We start from the raw sequence: 22,461 nt of genomic DNA, 5'->3' as shown, positions 1-22,461 counted from the left end.
ACATGATGTTGGGTTAACTGGTGGTGAGTGTGCGAGAGGAGCTCACCTCTACTTATTAAATTAGTCATAAACTTGTCTTGTTTAGAGAATATATGAAATAACTCAGCTTTCAGGTCAGTGGAAAGGCTGGAGTTTCATACTTCTTGACCTCCACTGCAAAAATAGACCACAATAAATGTCCAGACATCAGGTTTGGTGTTTGTTCTTGACTGCAGGGTGTAAATAGGGTAAATCCAAAAATGACGAAAAGTTATTTTAAGAATTTGTTTTAATAGTTTGTAAAATCAAAGCTATGATTATGCTGCTGCCGTTTATCCAGAAAAAGATATAAAATCCAGGTGCAATGAAATTTAAATGATCATCAAACAATCATTGTGTTAGTAACAATGATTTCCCAACTTTTTATCAGTATGTTCATCTCGTTGAATGCTTGGGAAACATTCCAGGGAGAACATTTGGTTTATCACTGAGTGTCCATCGTCTGAACAGATTCATCCACCACGTCCAGAGAGAGACGGGTCTCAGTGCTGGTCAGGACGGCGGTGGTGCCGGGCTTGTACTTGTACTGTCCCTCTCTGGAAAAACACAAAGAAGAAGGAGAAACCTGTTAGGTTTTACTTTTAAAATTAAATCCATCCATCCATGTTCTACACCCTTTACTAGCAAGGAAGGTAAACCACAATGGGCCCTAGGCAAGGCCCCAACCCGGGGCTACCCAATGCTCCTGGTAATTATAACTGGTGATGGGTCAAAAGCAGGGGATGAACTTGGGTATGTTTCCATGTGATGTGTACTGACAGATAAAGATTTTCAAGTCCACCAAGCACATGTAGACTGTTTGGATGGTTTCCTATGGACCCTCCATGAGTACCGCTGAGTGTGGAGCTGGTGCAGGACCAGGTTGTTCTGATGAACACTCAGAATCTTGGTCATATCATGTTTACAAGACAAAACAGAATTTTTTTTCCTTGACTGTACATTTATAGGGGCAGGTACTTGTAACTTCTCACCTTTTCCCCTTCGTCGTGGGCTTGTCGTAACCTCTCAATAACTCCACTCCAGCTTCGGTGATGACACATAAATCCACGTTGCTGCCTGAACCCAAGTCACAGAAAATCCCTGCAGCAATGGCATCCCGTACCAGCTGCTTTGCTTCTTCCACCTTCAAACACAAGAAAAGACATGAGGTCCATCCTCCAGAGTCATTTTAGAGGCAAAGAAAGGAAGTGAAGAGCTGCTAATGTTGTGGTAGAAGGAAGATTGTTTCAGCCTTTAATTCTTGAAATCTAATCAAAGCAACTGCCTGGTTAATACATCTACCGTGACTAGGAAAGACTGATGGCTCAGTATATAGCTTATGACTTTTATTCAGGACACTGTTATACCTTCCATACCTTTACAACATGTATATATCGCAGAGATGATCCAGGACACAAAAAACTAAAGATCTGATGAACTGCCCAGTGAATACAAAAGAAACCCAGTGAGGAAGAGGAGGAACCACTATGGAGAGAAAAGATAGGTGGAAAATGATGGAGCTGGAAGGAAAGGGAGCTCCAGACTGGTAAACTGGTGATGGATTATCAATCATGGAGATGGTCGATAAACTACTGAAGAGGACAGAGGAAAAGACGTGGAAAGTGGAAGCAACAGAGGTGTCAGTGGTAACTGGAGCGCTGGGGGCCATCGCCCTCAAACCGGGAGAGTAACTCAAGTCGATTCAGGAACAATATAAGACACTAATCAGCTCCTCAGCGGGAACTTTATTCACAAGCAACAGCAAAGTGTGATATTTATTAAACATAAAAATGGTAAAGATCTTTAAAAAAGCAGATGGTGGGTTTTACCTCCATGTTTGGCTTGAATCTGTCCTCAAATACAGAAACAGCAGCGGCAGCTCCAGAACCTAAAACCAAGCAATTTATACATGTTAAATGTAACGGCTGAATTTACAAACTGACACCAGAATTACTGAAGCCAAAATCCGTAGCATGCTATCTAAACACATGGAGAACCTGAAAGCGTATGCCAGACTCTGGTTGGTTGATTTTAGTTCTGGCAGCACCACAAACATCCAGACCCACTGAATCAGATTTGTTATCTAGACCCAGCCAACATGTCCAAGTGGACAGAAATGTCTCCAAGCTGTTGACCATCAGGACAACATCCAGTTCCCTGATGTTTCTGCTGTCTTTTAGCTTGTGTTTTCTAACTCTAAAGCTCAGGAGTAAAGTGCACATCTACAGTTAACACAATGTGGTTTCAGCCTAAATATCCGGTTTTTTTAAGGTAATAAAGTTTCTTATCTGTTAACCTGAAATGACAATATTCCAGTCAAATTCATGAAAATACTATAATATCAAATCATTAATATTAATATATGCAAGAAATGTCTAATAATGCTAGAGAACTTTCTACTGATGCGTTTTAAACATCTCATTAGGCTTCTGCTATAGACTCAGATTAGACCCCCACAGTAACAGGATGTGTTTGCAGGATGCACCGAAGACTGTGTTCCAGATGATTCTATATCTGCTGTTTTTCTTCATTTCTCCCAAATAATCACTGAGAATGTCAGTGAATGCGATTCTTTTATCATCAAAAATGATATTAGCTTATATAATAATGTGGATTTTATTGAACAAAACAAAAGTTTCCAAACATTGAACAGGTTGTAAAGAACTGAAAATCTTCACCTGTTTGATTTTTTTTAATTACATTTTAATTACTCCTGTTTTAATTTTTCTAAAAGCAAATAAAACCATGTTTCCAGATCCAGTTCCGTGTTAACATCTCTCTCAACATTAAACTGGAAGCTCCTGGATATTTTCTGCCTGGATTTCTTTGAGAAGACCAGAATTTCCTCCTAAAGTTCCTGTTTGGAGGTCTACTGCCCCCGACCCTCATCTTCCTTTTAGGGATGCTCCACAGGTTCTCAGTAGGGTTAAGGTCAGGGGATGATGGGACATTCGGTGGTGAGATGAAACAAGATGGATGCATAGCAGGGAGTTTCAACTACTCCATTCATCTGGACCACAGAGACCTCCATCCACCCACCATCCAGACTTCCGTCCATCTGGACCCTCTAGACCAGAGCTACTCAATTCGGTCCTACGAGGGACCAACACACCTGAGTCAAATTAGGTGGTTCTAACAGCCAATCAGGTTCTACACAATAACTCATTTTTTGACTCAGGTGTGTTGGTACAGGAATACATGGAAAACCTGCTGGATTGTGGCCCTCGCAGGACCGAATTGAGTAGCCCTGCTCTAGACCTTCATCCATCTGGACCCTCTAGACCTCCGTCCGCCTGGACCCACCAGTGTATTACGCATTCCTTATTCAAACCTCTTGGTATAAAATGAGTTTTCATGTATTTCTGAGCCACTGCAAATGTTTCTCTGTGTAAACATTGGTTAATGGAAGTCCAGATACAGTTTTATGTACACCTGCAGCTTCAGGAGGATCCTGATGAAGAGGTTCACCTGTAACTACTGGAAAACCTTGATGGAAAGGTTCACCTGGAGCTTCTGATACCTGCTGCTGCTCATCAGCTGATCTCTGGATATGATGCATTTTCCTGACCAAGACTTTCCTTCTTCTTCTGCTTTTATCTGAACCAACAATAATCTCACTGAGGTTTTTTTCTGAAATTTTTTCATTCGTTTCTCAATACATTGAACTACATGATACATACCTACACCACCAACCATAACAGTGAAACAGGCTAACCTGCTTCTTGCACATGTCCACCACCAGTTAACTAAACATGCAGACCAGTCGCACTCTCCATACGAAAAGGGCAAAAACAGATTTGATTTACACATTTAAAAAAAAAAACTCTTTCTAAGAAATTAAACTTATATTGACATGAGAACGAATGACACACATACCCATGGTGAGAAAAGGAAGTTTATCATAGGAGCCATGAGGATAAACGCTGTACAAGTGAGCACCAGTCACATCCACGCCACCAACAATCACTGATGCACCCATGTGACCCTGGTACCTAAAATCATTTTAATGAAGAGAAAGAGACATCAGCATCACATCCTACTTTTTAATTCAGTGTTTCACATTTGACAGAAAAGGAAACTAACGACATTAAAGACTCAGAACAAGTTGCTGAAGTTGTTTTTTCTGGATTCCAGCAGAGCCAATCTATGTGTTTTGTTATTGTTTTTTCTCTAAATTGAGTTGAAATTTGTTCCACATAAGGATAATAAATGGTACATAATAATTATTGAATGGCTCTTTCAGTTTTCTTCTCTGCTCCTAAATTTAAGTGATATCAGCTGACTGATCATTTAACGATCCTTTCACCTTTTCCTCTACAACCACAACTGTAAAAAAGTTGGGATGCTGTGTTAAATATAAATAAAAACAGAATATATATTATATAATTATTTGCCAAACAGACAAAATGTGCAAAATAAAAATGTAAAACTATATTATTATTAAGATAATATTTTATGAATACATTTGGCCTTTTCACTTTTGTGATAGCAAATGAAGTTCAAATAAAAACAACTCATTTCTCAGCAAGTCAGTTTGGATGGCATCTTGATCCTGGAAGGTTTTATCAGCAGTTTTTGGGATTTGTTGGGAAGTCTGAGAGTGAGCGACAGACAAAGCTCCTTTAGGGTTTGTTGAGTGTGTTTCTGTGTCAGGACCTGCAGGGAGGATCTTACATGACCCCACGTGGTTCTTTTCTCTTGTTTTATACACCATGTCTGACACTGCAGATAGTTGCTGGTGTGAGATGTTAGCATACTTGTAGCTTGTATCATATCATGGCAGCTTGTTAATGTTAGATCTGCTCTTCTAAACCAAAATAATCAGATGTCTTTTGGCTGAAAGCAGTTTTAAGATCATTAGAAACTAAACCAATCCACAGCCACGTTACTAAATTGTTGTCATGGATTACTCACACATGGGAACATGATGATTAACTTCTAACTATCACAGTTTTAAGTTTTAATGACCTGACTGAGCTTACTGGGTTCCCCTGATTTCTTAAACGAAGACAGGACACCAGGTAGACGCTTCATTGCTCCACAAAACTACAAATCCCACTACAGTTGCCTACTGTAACAGTTGTAATTGTGGAATGGCCCTTTAAAGGTCCCATATTATGCAAAATTCACTTTTTAATGGTTTTGGAACAGTCATACTGGTCCCCCCGCATGTGTAGGAGACCCGTAAGTGTGAAACTCTTTCAGGCGCTCTCTCTCCCCCCTGCTCCACCTCTAGGGAAGTAAGCGCTGAAATGAGCTTGTTTGAAAGCGTGTACGTTATGACGTCATAAGGGACAATAACCACTCCCCACAGAGCGATGGACCCGTCTACCGGCTCTCAAAGCCCGCCCTCTAAAAATCACCTAGCGCCCAGTGTTTTTCCCTCTTCGGCAACCCTCGTTAGCGGACATGGCTAAGCGACAGAAGCACTGTTCTGTTTGTGGCTGCATAAATGAACACGAAAACGTTTTTTTACTTCCATCCACTGAACCCACGAGGACTGAGTGGATTAATTTTATTTTTGGAGGAAATGTACCCGGAAAACTTCCAAAGGTTTTGCATGTCTGTGGCCAGCATTTCAAAGAGGACTGTTTCCACAACATGGGTGCATGGAAAGCAGGCTTCGCCAACCGTTTGAAGCTGAAGCCAGGTTCAATACCAACTGTCCGTGACACAGCTGGAGAGGTAAGAGCAGTACTGTTAGTCTTCTTGCTCAAACTTCTTCAGGAATGGGTTCCGGTGTTCCGGCGTTTGTTTATCCTTCACTACGCTGTAATCAGCGTCTAGTAACCGCTAAGGCCTAACCTGTCAATCACCTCATGACGGGCGATGCGATGAGCGGAGCCAACAGCTGAGCTGCTCCACCAGGGTTCCGCCCACCATAAACGGCACATTTCTGAAGCTGCTAAAAAGAGGGAGGTGAAGAGAAGCCGCTGCACTCAAACTGAGGGTCGATTTGTCCATACCATGGCGGAAATATTTCATTTAGATATTAATGAATGGTCTCAGATTGGGAATAAAGTGTATAATATGGGACCTTTAAGACTTCTCTTGGTCGTCTTCTAATGATGACGTCATCAAGATACTTCGAGAAGACAGGAGATCGTCTTGCGAACGCTTGGACTGCAGATGGACATTTTAGGGAGCTCGGCTCTTTTCCTTTCTTTTTCCCATTTGTTGTGACGGACGTGTTGTGTGGCGCTGTTTTATTTATGTATGATGAGACAGTAGCTGTCCAACCGGGCTTTATATGGTTGACGAATGTCCTTTTATTAAAGAGCACGCACTGTGGAATCTTCAGTACCAGTGTCGCTGTGAGTTTGTCAACTTTGTGGCAGCTTTATCCGGCAAACTGAGCTAATTCCCCGTACCACAACACGCTCTTCCCGTTACACTACTCTACTGTAACCCGGGGTGGGACATATGTCCTAACAAACCTTAAAATATCAAAGAACAAGATGGTCTGAGTCATAATCCGATGATGTGGGTCAGTAAGCTATGAGTGCTGACCCAGCTCCTTTTGAAGTTTTCCAGTCAGTCAGTCTGTGAGGGGATAAACTCACTTTGTCCTTTGCGATGAAAATACACTCCTTCACCTTACCTGTACAGCATCTGTTTCAGCTGTCTGGTTACCATGGCAACGAGGGGGGGTCGGCCGGTGTTTAGCATGTGGAGCTCCACGTTGGATGCCATAATCTGCGTGGTTGTGTTTGCATCTGCAGCCACGCCAGCTCCGCAGCAGCTAAAAAACACAGAGGAGGTAGTTTACTAGTCCCCAGCAACTCGAAACCAGCAAGGTCACTGGTTCAAGCCTCGGCTGGGCAGGGGTCGGCACAGTGGCCTTTCTACGTGCGTTTGCATGGGTTCTCATCAGCCTTGTCTCATTCTTTCTACAATGGATACTAAGACGGACCTATCACCAAGATGCTCGCCTCCATCCGTTCCCGCTCACATATGTGAGGGGACTGCTGCACTTCAGCCATCCTATGGCTCGCCAGAGCTGTCCAGCTCTTCCACCTTCCACCCCTGGGTTTCAGGCCATCCATCTGTAGGGTCTTTGGCTTGTTTTCTGCTCTGGGGGGTCCCGTCTCCTGTCAGCTCGGCTTCCAAAGACCCCCCCCCCCCCCCCCCCCCCCCCCCCCCACAGCTTCTAAGTTGTTAACCCATTTCTTGTTACCTGAAAATGGCCTTTTTTCTATGATTCTGAAACATACATTCATTTTCAGGTTTGGGAAAGCTTTCTTTTTTTTAACCTCCTCCAGTTAATGACTTAACTTTGCACCATTTCAAGATATTTATTGGACTAGAGCTGCTTTAATTTCAATTTAAAAAATGGAATAACATTTATACAGCTCCTTATCAGCAGTTCACATAAATGTAAGGACATAGTGCCAATATTAACATCATGCCACATTTCACCTCTATGAGTAAAAAAATAGCTCCTTGTTAAATAGTAAATAAAAATAGTCCTTGGGATTGTAAATTATGACAATATTTAGTAGAAAACCTCTTGGAATCACTCACACAGATACACTAAAACATGTAGATGTAACATGTAGAGAAAATAAAAACCCACGAAGAAGAGATTTCCAGACACAGTCCAGCAGTGAAACTGAGCATACTTACTAGATCTTTGGAGCGATGTAATGAATCTTCATGCAGTTTTTGTCGGCCACCACCATGTCATCAGTAGCTCTGGTATCTGCTCCGAGGATCACTCCATCCTGAGACCAACACAAGGACAAACTCAACCCACCTGGCTGATGCCAAAGATATACTGTAAACACTTCCAAACACTGCTTCCTGGTTCTCTCCTAACACATGCTGAACCAGGAAGTTCGATACCTCTCCTTTGTGTACAGTCATTAAACCACTGATACTTAAAGTACCTTTTATACATAGTATGTGGAATATTGATGTACAATAGACTGCATTAAGTCAAGCAAGCAAAGACAGCTGGAAGTGTTCCTCTGTGACTTCTTTGGGGTATCTTACTTTGTACACCACCCCAGCGATGGTGGTACCCGTCTTTCTTGCACCGGGAGCTTTGTAGCCAACCTCTGACAAGCTGGACTCTAAAACTGTATTCCTGAAAATGACCAATGAGCACCAGACAAAGGCAGGGAAGCAGATACTTAGATTAGTGCTGATTCACTCTTCAGCCATTAACTAGAGCAGTAATGAGATGCAGTTGGTTTACCTGCGGGTGTTTTCGAAGCAGAAACCTGCAGGCTGCTGCTGGCTGGGGTTCAGAGAGTGCAGCATGTTACAGCTTATTCTGAGAAGCAGACAGAAAGCTTAAATAAAATCTCCGTCCTGCTGCGTGTCAGACTAAGTCTGTGCTTTTCTGCAATTTTTACTTTTACTTTCACTTTAGCTTAAGCCAAGCCCTCCTGCCCACCGCTGTAAAAGATTCTCATTCTTACCAAACTTGTAGCCTCAGACTGTTTGGAGGAGTGGAATCTGAAAGATTATGAGTGTTGTCAGAACAGAGAAAAGGTCCCGGCTTCCCCCCTGTCAGTAGTTTTTTATGAGAAAGTGATGTAGTTTTTGAACCATAAATTAAATCACAACCACTTCTTGCAGTGTGTGAAATACGAACTGTTGAGGTGAAGCTTGTTCATGGAGGCCTAAAAGGTGAGGCAAATTATAGATGGTTATAATTTTTATTTATTATTTTTATAATTACATTCAGTTCAGAGACAGTAACAGGGATGGGAGTTCATGTGATTTGTTTGTATGTGTGTGAGTTTGTGTGCGATTGTGTGTGAACTATTATGAGGTGTGTTTATTATTTTCTGTTATATTCTTTGGTGTGTGAAGGCTTTTAAACTTTTTATTTGCATGATTTGTTTTTATTATGTAAAGCACTTTGTACATGAAAACTGCTCTATAAATAAAATTTTGATTTGGTTTAACTTGATGGTTGGTAAGCCTGATTAGTCACATGGTACAGATGGAGCTTCTGTGCAATGAGCAACACAGTTAAGAAACCACCACAAACTAAGAACCTGAGTAAATAACAGCAGGAGAGTATAGCAGGACATTTGAGAACATTCTGGAGGACTACCCACAGCTGTAGACAAGCTACGTTGCTGTTTTGTTCCAAATGGCATGCCCAAAATAAATAAGTTAATCTTTTTATATATATATATATATATATATATATATATATATATATATATATATATATATATATATATATATATTTACCCACCCTTCTAGAATAAACCCCCAATAGCCAGCAATGTCCTTCCCCCCATTGATCGATTGATTGATTGAGGTTCATTTAAAAAATGCATCTTGAAGTCCTTTTCATCTTCCTTAACAAGATTCTTCCAAAGATTAAAATATTCCTATTAAGCCGACAGTTAAAGGTTTGATTTTATTTTATTTACCAGAATATGAATTATTTCCCTGTCAGTAAGACTTGTAGCACGCAGCCAACATTTCTTTTTTGTAGAATCTCTTACTAAATATCAAAATAAGCTTGACAATTTATATATACATAAAGCAAAAGGTGCCTTTATTGGATCAAGGCTGAAATGGATGGAAGAAGGAGAACAAAATTCTGCCTATTTTTTCAGATTGGAAAAATCTCACTCCAAATCCAACTCGATCCAGCAACTTAAAATTAATAATACAATATGTGATAACCCCAAACTAATTGCTACATATTGCTCTGACTTCTATAGCAAGTTATATACCTCTCATTACTGTGAAAGAAATGCATCTGCCTTTTTAGATTCTGTTGAGATGGATAACATTAATGATGCAGACAGAAATATATGTGATGCTCCTTTAACATTAAGGGAGATAATTGACTCCATCAATAGCCTCAAATGTAATAAGTCTCCCGGTGTGGATGGTTTTACTTCTGAATTTTACAGAGGTTTTGTGGATCAATTGGCCCCATTCTTGTTGAAGGTTTCCACAGAAAGCATAGAGAATGAACGGCTCCCTCCAACATTAACACAGGGCTTAATAACACTTATTCCGAAACCTAAAAAAGATGCACTGCTTATTGATAATTGGCGCCCCATTTGTCTTTTAAACAATGATTATAAGGTGTTAGCAATTGTTTTTGCGAAAAGGCTTAAACTAGTTTTGGACTCTGTCATAGACGAGTCCCAATCTGGATTCATGAGCAATAGACACATAGCTAACAATATCAGATTGGTTTTAGACTTGTTGGATCATTCTGAACTAATTTCTGATAACAGTTATATTCTATTTTTAGATTTCTATAAAGCCTTTGATTCAGTTGAACACCAGTTTATTTTTAGCTCTTTGGAGAAATTTGGCTTTGGGCATTTCTTCAACAAAGCTGTCCGAACCTCATATGCAAATAATAATTGTTTTATTAAACTGAGTTCTGGCACAACCTCACGTTTTGAGATTAAACGAGGAATTCGGCAAGGCTGTCCCATCTCCCCATATCTCTTTCTTCTTGTCACCCAACTCTTAGCTATTCATATAAAATCCAGCGCTCTGAAAGGCATCACAATTGCAGAGAAAGAAATCATTATCAGTCAGCTTGCAGATGATACGACCATATTTTTAAAAGACTCTACTCAGGTATCTCGTGCCCTAGACATAATCAGTGTGTTCTCTGAAGCCTCTGGACTACATTTAAATGTAAACAAATGTGAGCTAATGGCCGTAAAAGATTCAGCTACTTGCTTAATATCGAACATCCCTGTCAAAAATACAGTAACATATTTAGGAATCTCCATCACTAAAGATCAGGACGCTAGAATTGCTTTGAACTTTAGCCGAGTAAAATCCTCAAATGTATAGATCCGATGTTGTTCAACTTCTTATGGAAAAATAAAACTCATTACATAAAGAAATCTGTCGTCATAAACTCATATGAGAATGGGGGCCTTAATTTTCTGGACTTTGAGTCTTTGAACAACACCTTCAAGATTAACTGGATTAAACAATTCATAAGAAAACCAAATTCAATATGGAATAGTATCCCTAACTATGTTTTCTCTAAAGTTGGTGGTTTAAAATTCCTCCTGATATGCAACTATAACACAGAAAAAATTCCTGTTCGCCTCTCCAACTTTCATAAACAAATATTACTTGCATGGTCTATGATATACAAGCACAACTTCTCACCGCACCGTTACTCTATATGGAATAACAAAGATCTACTCTACCGAAAGAGATCCTTTTTTTTTGAGGAATGGTTTAACAATAATATTATCTGGGTAAAGCAACTATTCAACAGCAATGGTGTTTTATTTTATTACCAGGAGTTCCTTCAACACTATGGGATACCTATAACACCTAAACAGTTTGCTATAGTCTTCGATGCTATTCCCTCTGGTGTTCTTATGTTATTTAAGAGTAATATATCTGTTTCTGTCCCTGATGTCCCTTTTACAACTGTAATTGACTCACCGATTGGTAAAATATGCTTTAATTGCAAGAATAACCGTAAGATCCGCGCTCTTTTCCAGAATAATCTTGTCTCTATGTCACCTGGAATATCTTACTGGAATAATCGTGTGAATAATTTATGTTGGGAAAAAATATGGTCCCTGCCTCAAAAATTCTTTGTGGTTAACAAAGTGAAAGAAGTGTCATTTAAAATTCTCCATCGATGTTACCCTGTTAAATCCTTTTTCATCAAATTCAAATTCCATGATCTTGATTTAAACTGTGCCTTCTGTGACGCCCATGCTGAGACCGTTGTCCATCGTTTTTGGAATTGTATTTATACCCGCAAATTGTGGCAGGATATCTGTAATTTTATTTTAAATAATATCCTCTCTGACTTTAAACTCTCCTGGCATGATGTGCGCTTTGGTTTTTTCAAGATTGACTATTCATTTGACAAAGAATATTATTTGATTAATCTTATTATAATTCTTGCAAAATTCTACATCCACAAATGTAAATTTTCCAAAATTAAACCTCTCTTTTGTGTTTTTATGAAAACTTGAATTGTGCTTTAATTCAGTGTCCTCTTCTAAAAATATGAAAGCCATTAAAACTATAAGGTTGTGCTCCCACTTTAATAATATTTTTAATTCAAATTAATTCTTTCTTTTACTTGTGACCCCTGGCATGCTTGTCTGTATTTACTTGTTTCTTTTTATTTATTTTATTCTTGTTTATTTACTTCTTCCCTTTTTTGTCTCCTTTATGCCTTTATTAATTTTCATTATGTATATTTGTCCATTGTTTATGTACTATTGTTGTTAATGTTCCTTAAATTGAAATAAAAATAATAATAATAAAAAAAAACATTTCTTTTTTGTTTATCGAGGGTTAACGGAAGCGGTAGTTCTCTGCGGCGCATGCGTAAGGTTTATCCGCGCATGCGCGTCTCACGTCTGGCAGCTGCAGCAGTCATTGTTGGAGGTTGAGCTGGGTTTACGTCGCTAATGTAAAGTTAAAATGCGTGTGTAGACTTCGGCTCTTTTGGCCCATTTTACACCCAGTAGTTGTGGAAGATCTAGAGGTTCTTGGACAGTCGAAATGTTTTCAGCTAACATGGACACAAAAAGAGTGGAGATCCCCTCCAGCGTCCTGGATGATCTCTGCAGGTAATGACGAGGTTTATTGGTATTTATTAATGTTGAATACCTGCTACTACATGTTAAGGTAAATTTGTGACCTATGTATTTAATTATGTATATAACTTTGATCCAGTTTTTGTTGGTTGAAGACCAGAGCTAGCTAACTCCGTTGTTGTTGTGGTTCAGGCTGCAGTTGTATATGAAGTTTTCTGTTTCCAGGTCTTAGTGAACACCACATGCAATGTTCAGCCAGAGGATATGAAAATATTTTGTTTGTTTTGAAGTGGTTTTTAATGTCTGCATGATATTATGGTTTGGTTTAACAAGTGTGATATCCATGAAGCCCATAACAACAGTGAAGTCTAATATGTCTTGATGGGAGCCGATGTTGCTCTAAAACCCTACTTTTTTATTTTAGCTTTGATGGCGCTTCACAGATGTGGAAGCTGCCCATCCAGCTCTGACATTCAGCCTTGTCTCATGCACACAGAGATTCCTCCTGATTCTCTAAATCTTCTGATGATATTCTACACTGTAGATGTTGGCTCTTGAAAGTCTGAGGAACATTTTTCTGAAATGGTTCCACAGTTTTAGAGCCAGTTTCTCTCAGATTGGTGAAGCTCTGTCCATCTTTTCATCTGAGAGACTCTGCCTCTCTGAAATGCTCCTTTTATACCCAGTCATGTTACTGACCTGTGGCCAGTTAACCTGGTTAGTTGTCCAATGCTCCTCCAGGTGTTTCTGGTTTGTACCAGGTACTTTTCCAGCCTTTTGTTGCTCCTGTTTCAACTTTTTCCATCAGATTCACTATCAGCTCATATTTTCCATCACATGGTGAAACGTCTCCGTTCCATCATGTGAGATGTTGTTTATCTTCTACTGAATATGAAATATGGTGTGATGAGATTTGGAAATTATTATTATTATTATTATTATTATTATCAGTTTTCTGTTTTTATTTTTATTTTACCCAGGGATAACTTTTTGGAGCTGGTGCTACTGCAGCCACAAGCCACATTGAATTCGGTTTTTATTAATATTTTACTACTTTTTTAGAATTAGGCTTGTACTTTGCAAAAAAACAAAAAAACTGTTAATGATTAAACATCAAGGCTAAATAAATTAATTCTCTTAAAATAAGACAGCAGTTTTTTGTCTTGGCTGGAAAAAAGGTTAGTACATATGCTAAGATGACATAAACAATGTGATGAATAAAGGATGAATTAGTAATGGAAGCTTCCCCTGGATTTGCCTTCACACCAACAAAGTACCAGAAAATACAAACAGAAAAGTACACCATACAGGGAGAATAGTAGAGTAGAGTAGAAGACATATCTGTCACTGATCTTTTCTCTGTGTCTCCAGCCGGTTCATCCTTCACATCCCCAGTGAGGAGAGGGACAATGCTATCCGAGTGTGCTTCCAGATTGAGCTGGCCCACTGGTTCTACCTGGACTTCTGCATGCAGAACACTCCAGGAGCGCCGCACTGTGGAATAAGAGACTTTGCCAAAGCAGATATCCTTACACATGGCAGATCAGCTTTAACTGACATTGTTACTTTAAAAATTCAGTGGATCCTGTGTTAACGAGCTTACAGAAGCTCTGCATTTCTTATGTTTAGTGCAGGAGGCCAAATTTAGTTTGACTTCATGTCAGTAGAAATAAATCCTGGCAGGTGTTATTTTCCTCAACTCTTCAAACTCTTCCAACATTGTCCATTTCTGCTGCCCCATGGAGAGGATGTGCAGAAAGTCCTCGAGCAGTGGAAGGAGTACAAGATGGGCGTCCCTACTTACGGAGCTATCATTCTTGATGAATCACTAGAAAATGTGAGTTACTGCGTTTCATTCACTAAACTTGTATACAGTCATTTGGCAAATAAATATAACTTTTTTTCAATCGTAAAGTTTAGGTACTGGATATTAGAAATATCTGGTCTTCAGTAAGTCTTAAAAATGACTTAGACCTTGAATGAACAACACATGATATTTAACTAAAACCGGTTCTCCAGGATCCAGCAGCTTCTAGAAGCTCCTCCAGCAGGAAGCTGCAATCCTGGTTTCTTGGATGATATTTTCAGTTTTTCTCATGGTGTTGGAGGAATTCTGCTCCACTCTTCTTCCCATCGTTGCTTCAGCTCATTGAGGTTTGCAGCATCTGAAGGTCCAAAGCAGTTTAGTCACTCTGGACTCTGACTGGACCACACTGAGACCTCCTCCCTCTCCAGCCGGTCTGGTTCCTGCAGTCAGGTGAAGAAGCAGCTGGAGAGACTGAACCAGGTTGCAGGTCCAGATGGTTCCAGACTTTGACTGGATCAGGTCAGCACCTGGTTCTGGTATAGATCTGCTGTGTTTGGGATCTTTGTCCTGCTGCATGAGACAGTTTCCGCCAAGCTTTAGTTGTTGGACAGATGGACTCACATCTGATTCTAGAAACCTTTGGTATCCAGAGGAGTTCATGGTCCATCAATGCCTGCAAGGTGTCCAGACCATCATCCCTCCACCACCGTGCTGACAGCTGCTATGAGGTGTTTGTGATCAGACATGTCCAGAGGACCTTGTTCCAGAAGTCTTGTGGTTTGTTCAGATGCAGCTTTTCAACCTAAGCTGTGCTGCCATGTTCTTCTTCTCCTGCAAGAGACAAGAGAGATGTCCCCAACCACGTCCGCAACAACAAAATTACATCTTTTTTTTTTTTCTCGCAGCCTCAAGAACAAGAAAAAAGTTCTGGCTTCTCGCGGCGTATTAACAGCCTTTAGTTTCCTGTCCAGATGCTTGTCTCTGCCGCGGTGCACAATACATCCTTTAACTCAGGGTTGTACATGCTCGCAGGCCCGTGACTGATGTACTTACGCAGTGAATTCTGGGACGTGTAGTATTATGGTGGTGTGTGCACTCTATCAGCGGGCCAGCTGAAATAGTAATTGGATATGATCATGCGGGCCAAATTAATTAATGGGCCAGATGTGGCCCGCGGGCCTTGAGTTTGACACATCTGCTTTAGGTGATCTACGGAAGTTTTCCAGGCATTTCTATCCCATCCAGGAGGTTTACAATCCAGTGGATTGTTATATGTGATCATCTTCCATATAGTGCAGCTAACTGGTGCATCTTTTCCTTCTAGGTACTTCTTGTTCAGGGCTACCTTGCAAAATCGGGCTGGGGCTTTCCAAAGGGGAAAGTGAACGAGGATGAAGCTCCTTATGACTGCGCAGTTCGTGAAGTGAGTTCCTCAGCAGTTCATGTTTAATGCTGAGTTTAAGGCAGTAAGTGTGTTGTGTGAATAGCAGAGAATACAGACAGAATTATTCTTCAGGTGCTGGAAGAGACGGGCTTTGATATCAAGAATCGCATCTGCAAAGACATGTTCATCGAGCAGAAGATCACCGACCAGCTGGTGCGGCTCTATATCATCCCAGGAGTGTCCAAAGATACAAAGTTCAACCCTAAAACAAGGAAGGAGATCCGGGTAGGGATTCAGTTTACAACTATGATCTCTTAGATTTCTGTTGATGATGTCGTTTCTGATGATTTGTTGTTTTATTTGTAGAATATTGAATGGTTTCCTATTGAGAAACTGCCCTGTCACAGGAACGACATGACCCCAAAATCTAAACTTGGACTCGCCCCGAATAAATTCTTCATGGCCATCCCATTCATAAGGTGTGTGTATAGAAACCTGCATTCCCTTAATAACTAACTTATTTCTGTGTCTATGGTCAAGAATTTCCTCTCATTAAGGATTAAAAGTAAATCTGAACTCGATGTGTATCAGGCGAGTTGTCTACATATATTTAACCCTTAAAACTCCACCTGACTGAGCACCATCACTTCCATCATCACCAGTGTCTCAGGAGCGGTGGTGTGTAGCTCTGTGGGGTAAACTGTGATGGATATTTTACCCTTTAGCTGATCTACGGAAGTTTTCCAGGCATTTCTGTCCCATCCAGGAGTTTACAATCCAGCCACTAAATGTAGTTTTATTCATAGAGTCTATCTGGTAAATCCACAATGATCCATGATAACAGCATTATTTATCACATCAGTTTTTGATAAATAATGGTAATAATTGAAGACCCTTCCAGCTAAATTGGAGTTGGTTTAGTGAGGATAGCAGGTAAATAGTCGCATAAATAACAGGAAATGAGGAAAAAGTGTACAAAAATAACAAAAAATGTCTTAAAGTTTTAAGGGTTCATGTTATGTGTTGGGGTCTTTTTGAACATCTAATCATGTGTGAGGTTGAAGGTAAAACTATTTTGTGTAAAATATTAATGTTCAGATTGTAATGTGTGTGTGTGTGTACATTTGTTTTCTGTTCATAACAGAGTTACAGAGGAGTTTACCGGCCATGTCCTACACATGTACCATAACTTTGAGTTGATTTTCCCTCCATAAAATGTAGTTAACTGTCAGGATTTCACTCATCTGTTTATGGTTCCTAACGCTACCAGGACAAACTGCTGCCTCTCGACATGGAAAATGGTCATTTAGATGAATTTTAGAAACTGTCAGATATTGATGGAAAACTTCCTGCTTCCCTGTACAGACCTCTACGAGACTGGATTAGCAGTCTGAAAGGCGAACCACCGGACAGCGACGAGGACTTGGCAAACAACAGGAACACTCCGTCCAAACCTGCAGACAACATTCGGTGAGAACGGCATTTTACTTTCTGACCCGCCGGGTACACTGGAACAAACCTGCTGGACACAGACCGGCTGGAAAATGCTCCAAACGGATAAACCACGGATAAGGAAAAACGTTTGGCACCAGAATCTGTAGTCGCTGGTTGACCTGACTTGTAGAAACAATCTTTGTCCCATTTGTTACTGGAAACAACAGAACAGGTGAGTGAAACGTTTCTTAGTTCAGGTTCCACATTCAGGACAATCTGGTCTCCAGCAGGTCGGACCAGTAAAATAACAGCAGAATAATCTAGAAATAATGTTTTAGTACAAACAAGTACATTATCCAGATGTTTACATTTAAGGAACCATCCTTTTAGAAAATATTATGAACAACCTGAAATTTATTGAGAAAATAAGTGAAGTTTAATTAACGGATTACAGTTTTATTAGCTGTTAAGAGGTTAATGTCTTCTGTATGATTTTCACTTTTACCAAATTCATCCTGTGGACCAGACTGGACCCTCTGGTGGGCTGGGTTTTGCCCCAGGGCCACATGTTTGAAACCCCAGAGTTAAAGGATGTATTGTGCATTACGTCTTTGCTTTGTGTTGTTCTGCTTTCATGATGTTTCCTATTGTAACTGAGACGAGGGTAGAATAATATTTTCAACTGTGGAAGACTTATTTAAAGAGAGGACCCTCATAACGCTGAGCATCACTTCGGTAGTATGTTTATATTTTATCAGGAAGAGCCCAAATACCGTGTATCACCTCCTATAAACTTCATAAAGCACCTTTACTTATTTTTCTTTAGCTGTTTTAGAAGAGAATGGTCTGCATGTTGAGAAAATAAAGACTTGCCAGGAATGTCAACATGTGTTCTTTAGAAAGAAGGAAAGAAGAAGGAAAAATAATAAAACACCTGACAGAGCCTTAGTGACTACACCAGCCGTCTCTCGGGATGTCCAGCTGAGACTCAGTAATGTCCCAGAATCCCTCCACTGAGAATGTCCACTTTGTGTCTTTCTCAGGTCTAAATCCCGCCACGTCACAGGTGCTGATGTGTTTCCTGCAGAGAGCTGGACCAAACACAAGCAGCAGAAAACTCCAGGATACCTGGGCCAGTACGACCCAAACCAGGTGGGACAACTGGAGAACGGTGTGGTGGAGAGCCTCTTCCTGCTATCACATCATTTCTTTCCACTAATCCAGGTTCAGACAGCACTGTTTACATCATGCTGATAACAGGGAGGTGGAGGTGGTGTCACCAACCTGGAGTGATCCACCCGCCATCTTCTAACATCAGTTCTCCTGTTGGTCCGGTTGCACTCAGAAAGGGACTTTCATTTGCTGCCATGGCATTATGGAGCTGTACTGGGGGAATTCACCACTCAGCCTTTCCAGGGAAGTTTATTCCAGGGTGTTGGAAAAGATCTGAAAAAACCAAGCAGGTGTTCAGGGTTCTGCTGGAGGGCAGGGTGACAGAGTCTAATCTTTCCAGGAGGGGGGTTTAAAGATAGAGAAACTGGAACAGAGGGAGAAATCAGAGGCTGCATGGTTGGAACAAATGAATTACTAAAGAAGTAAATAAACAATTTGGTACAATAATAAGTAAATGAATGAAGAACATGAAGAACTGTGTAGAAGCAGCTCTGGATCAGAAAGCAGAAACTTCAGCTCAGACACTTTTCTCTTGTTCATTGAACTCAGATGCAGAGAAAAAAATCATGTATGAAAGAGAAAACCATGAAGGAAGAACGTTTGACTGAGCTGTAATTCACACGTTACAGTGATGTGTTCAGGGGACACCAGATTAATGGAAAACACAGCGTTCACTCTGTTTGGATCTAATAAGACATCATAAAACATACCTGAATGTTTCTGGAGATTCTTAAAGTTTCCTTCCATCCATCCATTTTTACATCTGTCCATCTCATCTCATCTCAAGTTACTTTTTTTCTGCTGAAGCTGTGAAATGAGAAACCAGCTGATTGACCACTGATGGCCATCTTCTGTCTCCTGGTCTTTCCTCTGCAGAGAGCCAGCCTGAAAGGCAGCGGGAAGAGAAGCCAGGACTCTCCCTGTGTGAAGAAAGGAAGCAGCGACAAGCAGGTGAGAAGATGTGTTTCAGAAAAGAAGGAAGGAACTGTGACGGCGTTCCTGACCTGCCTCTGGTCAGGATTTCTGGCCCACCGTGCAGCCCGTGTTTTCACATGATGGACTTTTTACAGATGTAGAGCATGTCCACAAGCAGATCTGTGAACTGAAATTGGTCCACTCTTCATGTGTTTCAGCAGAAAGATGAGAAAAGACATCAGCCCAGAAGACTCCATGAGATCTTTGAGAGAGGTTGGTACCGGGTCCCTCTGGGCTCTGTTCAGGAACTGTTCAGGGTTTTTTAGCTGAGTGGGATCATGTCTGTCTCCCAAGAACAGGTTTGGACACATCACCGGGTTTTATTTGGTCTGTCTTTGGCTCGACTTTGTTTTGGGTTAAATGAACATTAAAAACTGAAATGTCAGATTTTATCTTCATGTAAGTAGCTGACTGTAGAAGTCACATGATCGGTTACATCAGCTGCACCTGTGTGCAGCGTCACATGATCTCAGTTTATATCCACCTGATCTGAAAGGACCTGGAGTCTGAAACAGCTCTAAGGATGCAACAGCAGAAGGAAGGGAATGATGGATGGAGGTCTGGAGGAAAACCTTTTCAGAGTCTTCCAGAGATTAGACTGGGATGGAGGTTCACCTTCCAGCAGGACAACGGCCCTCGTCATCCTCCTGATGAAGAAACACTGGCTGGGTTAAATGTGTTGGAATGACCGAGTCCAAGTCCAGACCTGTGGCTGGACTTAAAGACTGCTGAACAGTGGCAGAACCTGGAGGAGATGGAGATGTTTGAAGAACGGACAGAAATCCCTGAGGCTGGATGAGCTGAGATCAGAGAGGCCGAAGCTGAAGTGTTTACATGCAGATCTATTCTGCAGGTTCAACAACCACGAGACATAAAACAAACAGAAACCCGACACGATGGAGTCGAGTCGTTCAGGATTAAAATACAGATGTTTGTTCTGGATGAGTTTAACATGTTAATGTGAACGAATGTGTCTCGTTATAAAGCGTATTAGCTGTAGATCAGTGTGACTCTTCCAGTCTAAGCTGGCAGGATGGAGGCGAAGGACCCTGGTTGGGAGGGAAGCCGGTGAATGAGGCCGACGCTGGCCTGACATCACGTCTTTTACTTCCTGTTAGCAGCTGCAGTTTGTGCTACTGGTTAACGGTGGAGAGACGACCAGCGTACATGGACACTCAGAAAGCACGAAGGGCCTCTTCAGCCTTGTGAGCTGTAAAACGTCCCTTTTTTCTCAATTCTACAGCGTAAAATTTTTCTTACATTAAATTTTATTTGACTTTTTATTTAATTTCACTTTATTATTTAGCTTTTTTTTAATCATTTAATTTTTATTGGATTTTTTTCTTTACTTTATTCAATTTAATTTAATTTTTTAAAGCTCCTTTACCTTTTTTATTGTTCTTTTATTGTTTATTTTTTTTACTTTAAGTTTTTTTTATATTTTATTTATCTTTACTTTTTTTGTTTCATTTACTTCATTTGCTTTTTATTTTTATTTTCCTTTATTTTTAATTTTTAATTTTATTTGTTGGCCTTCTATTTTTCTTCTATTTTATTTTACTTTTTATGTTATTTTACTTTGTTTTTTAATTAATTTTTTATTTTACTTCAGCTTTTTAATTTATTTGTCGTTATTTTATTTCATTTGCCAGCTTTCTTATTGCAGTGCCAGACAATAATGCAGCTCAGTGGCAGCAGCAGACTGAAGTCTGGACTTGGTTGATGCAGGAATTGATGCACTGAGCGTCCATCATCAATGTGTCCCAGAGGAAAGTCCAGTAGATCAACTGGAACAACAGTCATAAAACTGGGAATGATGGTTTCTAACACAGTTTCAGGCCAAACTAAAATCTGTTTTTTTTATTTTTCCCTCCACAGATTTGGCCCCGAGCTGTTCCAGCTACCTCTTATCAGCTGAAGACAAAGACTTTGACCTCCTTGTTTCCTCCGAGACCTTCCTGAACTTCAGATTTGACAGAGACGCCATCATGAAATGTTTCGAGTACTGATCCTCATCAAGTTTGAACCTGAACAGACTCTTCACCCTCAGCCCTGGAAGCCGTGTGAACACATCTGAACTGTTGTGAAGAAGGTGGAAAGTATTGCGCTTGTTGCCAAGCAACCATCTTCAGTCTCCTATAGACGACACAGAGCCAGCTGAGTCTGGTAGAGTTTTCTGAACCTGTTGGATTTTAGCTCCACGTCTGGCGTCAGTAAACAGAAAAACGAGAGTGACAGCTTGTGGTTTGATCGGCGTGAGAAGATGGATGCGGATTTTTACTCCGCTCCCGAAAATCTCCTTCCTCTTTACAGTCTCATGTCTGACAGTTTAAAAATGAAAATCAAGTTGTTTCCCATCATAACAGAAAAACTTTTAACTGCTTTTTAGATTTTATCAGTATTTCTGCTTTTTTACTGAAACCTTAGAAAACTTTTTAAATCTCATTGATCATGAAAACAAAAGGAGAAAGGGTTGAACTTTCATGACGCTGCCAGACTCGTACGTTTGTTGTCCTGGTTCAACACAAAACAACAAACAACATTCTCAGGATTGAAATTTTCTTCATCATGTTTGCCGCCGTTATTCTCACAAGTGTCTCAACATTCCCTCAGAACGGCAGTCTGGAAACACAGCAGCTGTTTTCATGCTGTGATGAGTTGTTTCAGACATCCTGAAGCCAGTCGTTTTAATTTAGTTTAATTAATCAAACAGGAAGTGTAACCACAGTCCCTCTCTCCTCCTGATTCTGTGATTGATCAAACAGCTGCTGAAGTTTGCTTACTTTGGGTATTGGTAATGTTTTTACTTTGGACGTGAACATTAATAAAGCTGTTGACTTGTTATTCTGCTACATGAATCATGAATATCCTTTTTTATACACATTATTTTCATCCAACATGGAGCCAGAGGGTCGATATGAATCCATCTGTCCACTGCCATCAAGTTAACTCAAAACTGTTTTCCAATGGTCAACACTTAATTTTCACAGGAAATATGATGTTTTACACATTTAAATGAATAAAAATAGAAACATTAGTTCCAGAAAAGAAATTCTGATGTGGTAGTTTTTGTTTGTTTGTTTGTTTTTGTTTTTTTTTGTCTTTTTAACCTTCAGTCACACTTTAAAATATTCCTTTTA

At 40.2% G+C, this 22,461-nt stretch overlaps 2 protein-coding genes across 3 annotated transcripts; one reads left to right on the top strand and one right to left on the bottom strand.

Moving 5' to 3' along the window:
- Positions 1-256: 256 nt before the first annotated feature.
- On the bottom strand, positions 257-8,387 carry psmb10 (proteasome 20S subunit beta 10). The gene is made up of 8 exons (XM_041970789.1): positions 8,219-8,387; positions 8,014-8,107; positions 7,645-7,742; positions 6,620-6,760; positions 3,895-4,010; positions 1,848-1,906; positions 1,011-1,162; positions 257-575 (listed from the first exon to the last, which is right to left on the bottom strand). The coding sequence occupies exons 1-8, from the start codon at positions 8,281-8,283 to the stop codon at positions 464-466; spliced, it is 837 nt and encodes a 278-aa protein (XP_041826723.1). The 5' UTR covers positions 8,284-8,387; the 3' UTR covers positions 257-463.
- Positions 8,388-12,340: 3,953 nt separating this feature from the next.
- On the top strand, positions 12,341-22,170 carry dcp2 (decapping mRNA 2). Of its 2 annotated transcripts, none has more exons than XM_041970423.1 (11): positions 12,341-12,581; positions 13,920-14,071; positions 14,258-14,385; positions 15,680-15,778; positions 15,872-16,024; positions 16,106-16,218; positions 17,105-17,209; positions 18,217-18,325; positions 19,223-19,297; positions 19,483-19,534; positions 21,200-22,170. In XM_041970423.1, the coding sequence occupies exons 1-11, from the start codon at positions 12,514-12,516 to the stop codon at positions 21,328-21,330; spliced, it is 1,185 nt and encodes a 394-aa protein (XP_041826357.1). In that variant the 5' UTR covers positions 12,341-12,513; the 3' UTR covers positions 21,331-22,170. The 2 variants fall into 2 exon arrangements, with proteins under 2 accessions (XP_041826357.1, XP_041826355.1); XM_041970421.1 differs by having other exon boundaries at positions 12,342-12,581; positions 19,480-19,534.
- The last annotated feature ends 291 nt before the right edge of the window (positions 22,171-22,461 follow it).

This window comes from Melanotaenia boesemani, chromosome 19 (assembly GCF_017639745.1).
Source record: "Melanotaenia boesemani isolate fMelBoe1 chromosome 19, fMelBoe1.pri, whole genome shotgun sequence".
NCBI classification, from domain to species: domain Eukaryota; kingdom Metazoa; phylum Chordata; class Actinopteri; order Atheriniformes; family Melanotaeniidae; genus Melanotaenia; species Melanotaenia boesemani.
Note: the sequence above shows the minus strand (reverse complement) of the source record. Positions and strands in the feature narration are given on the sequence as shown.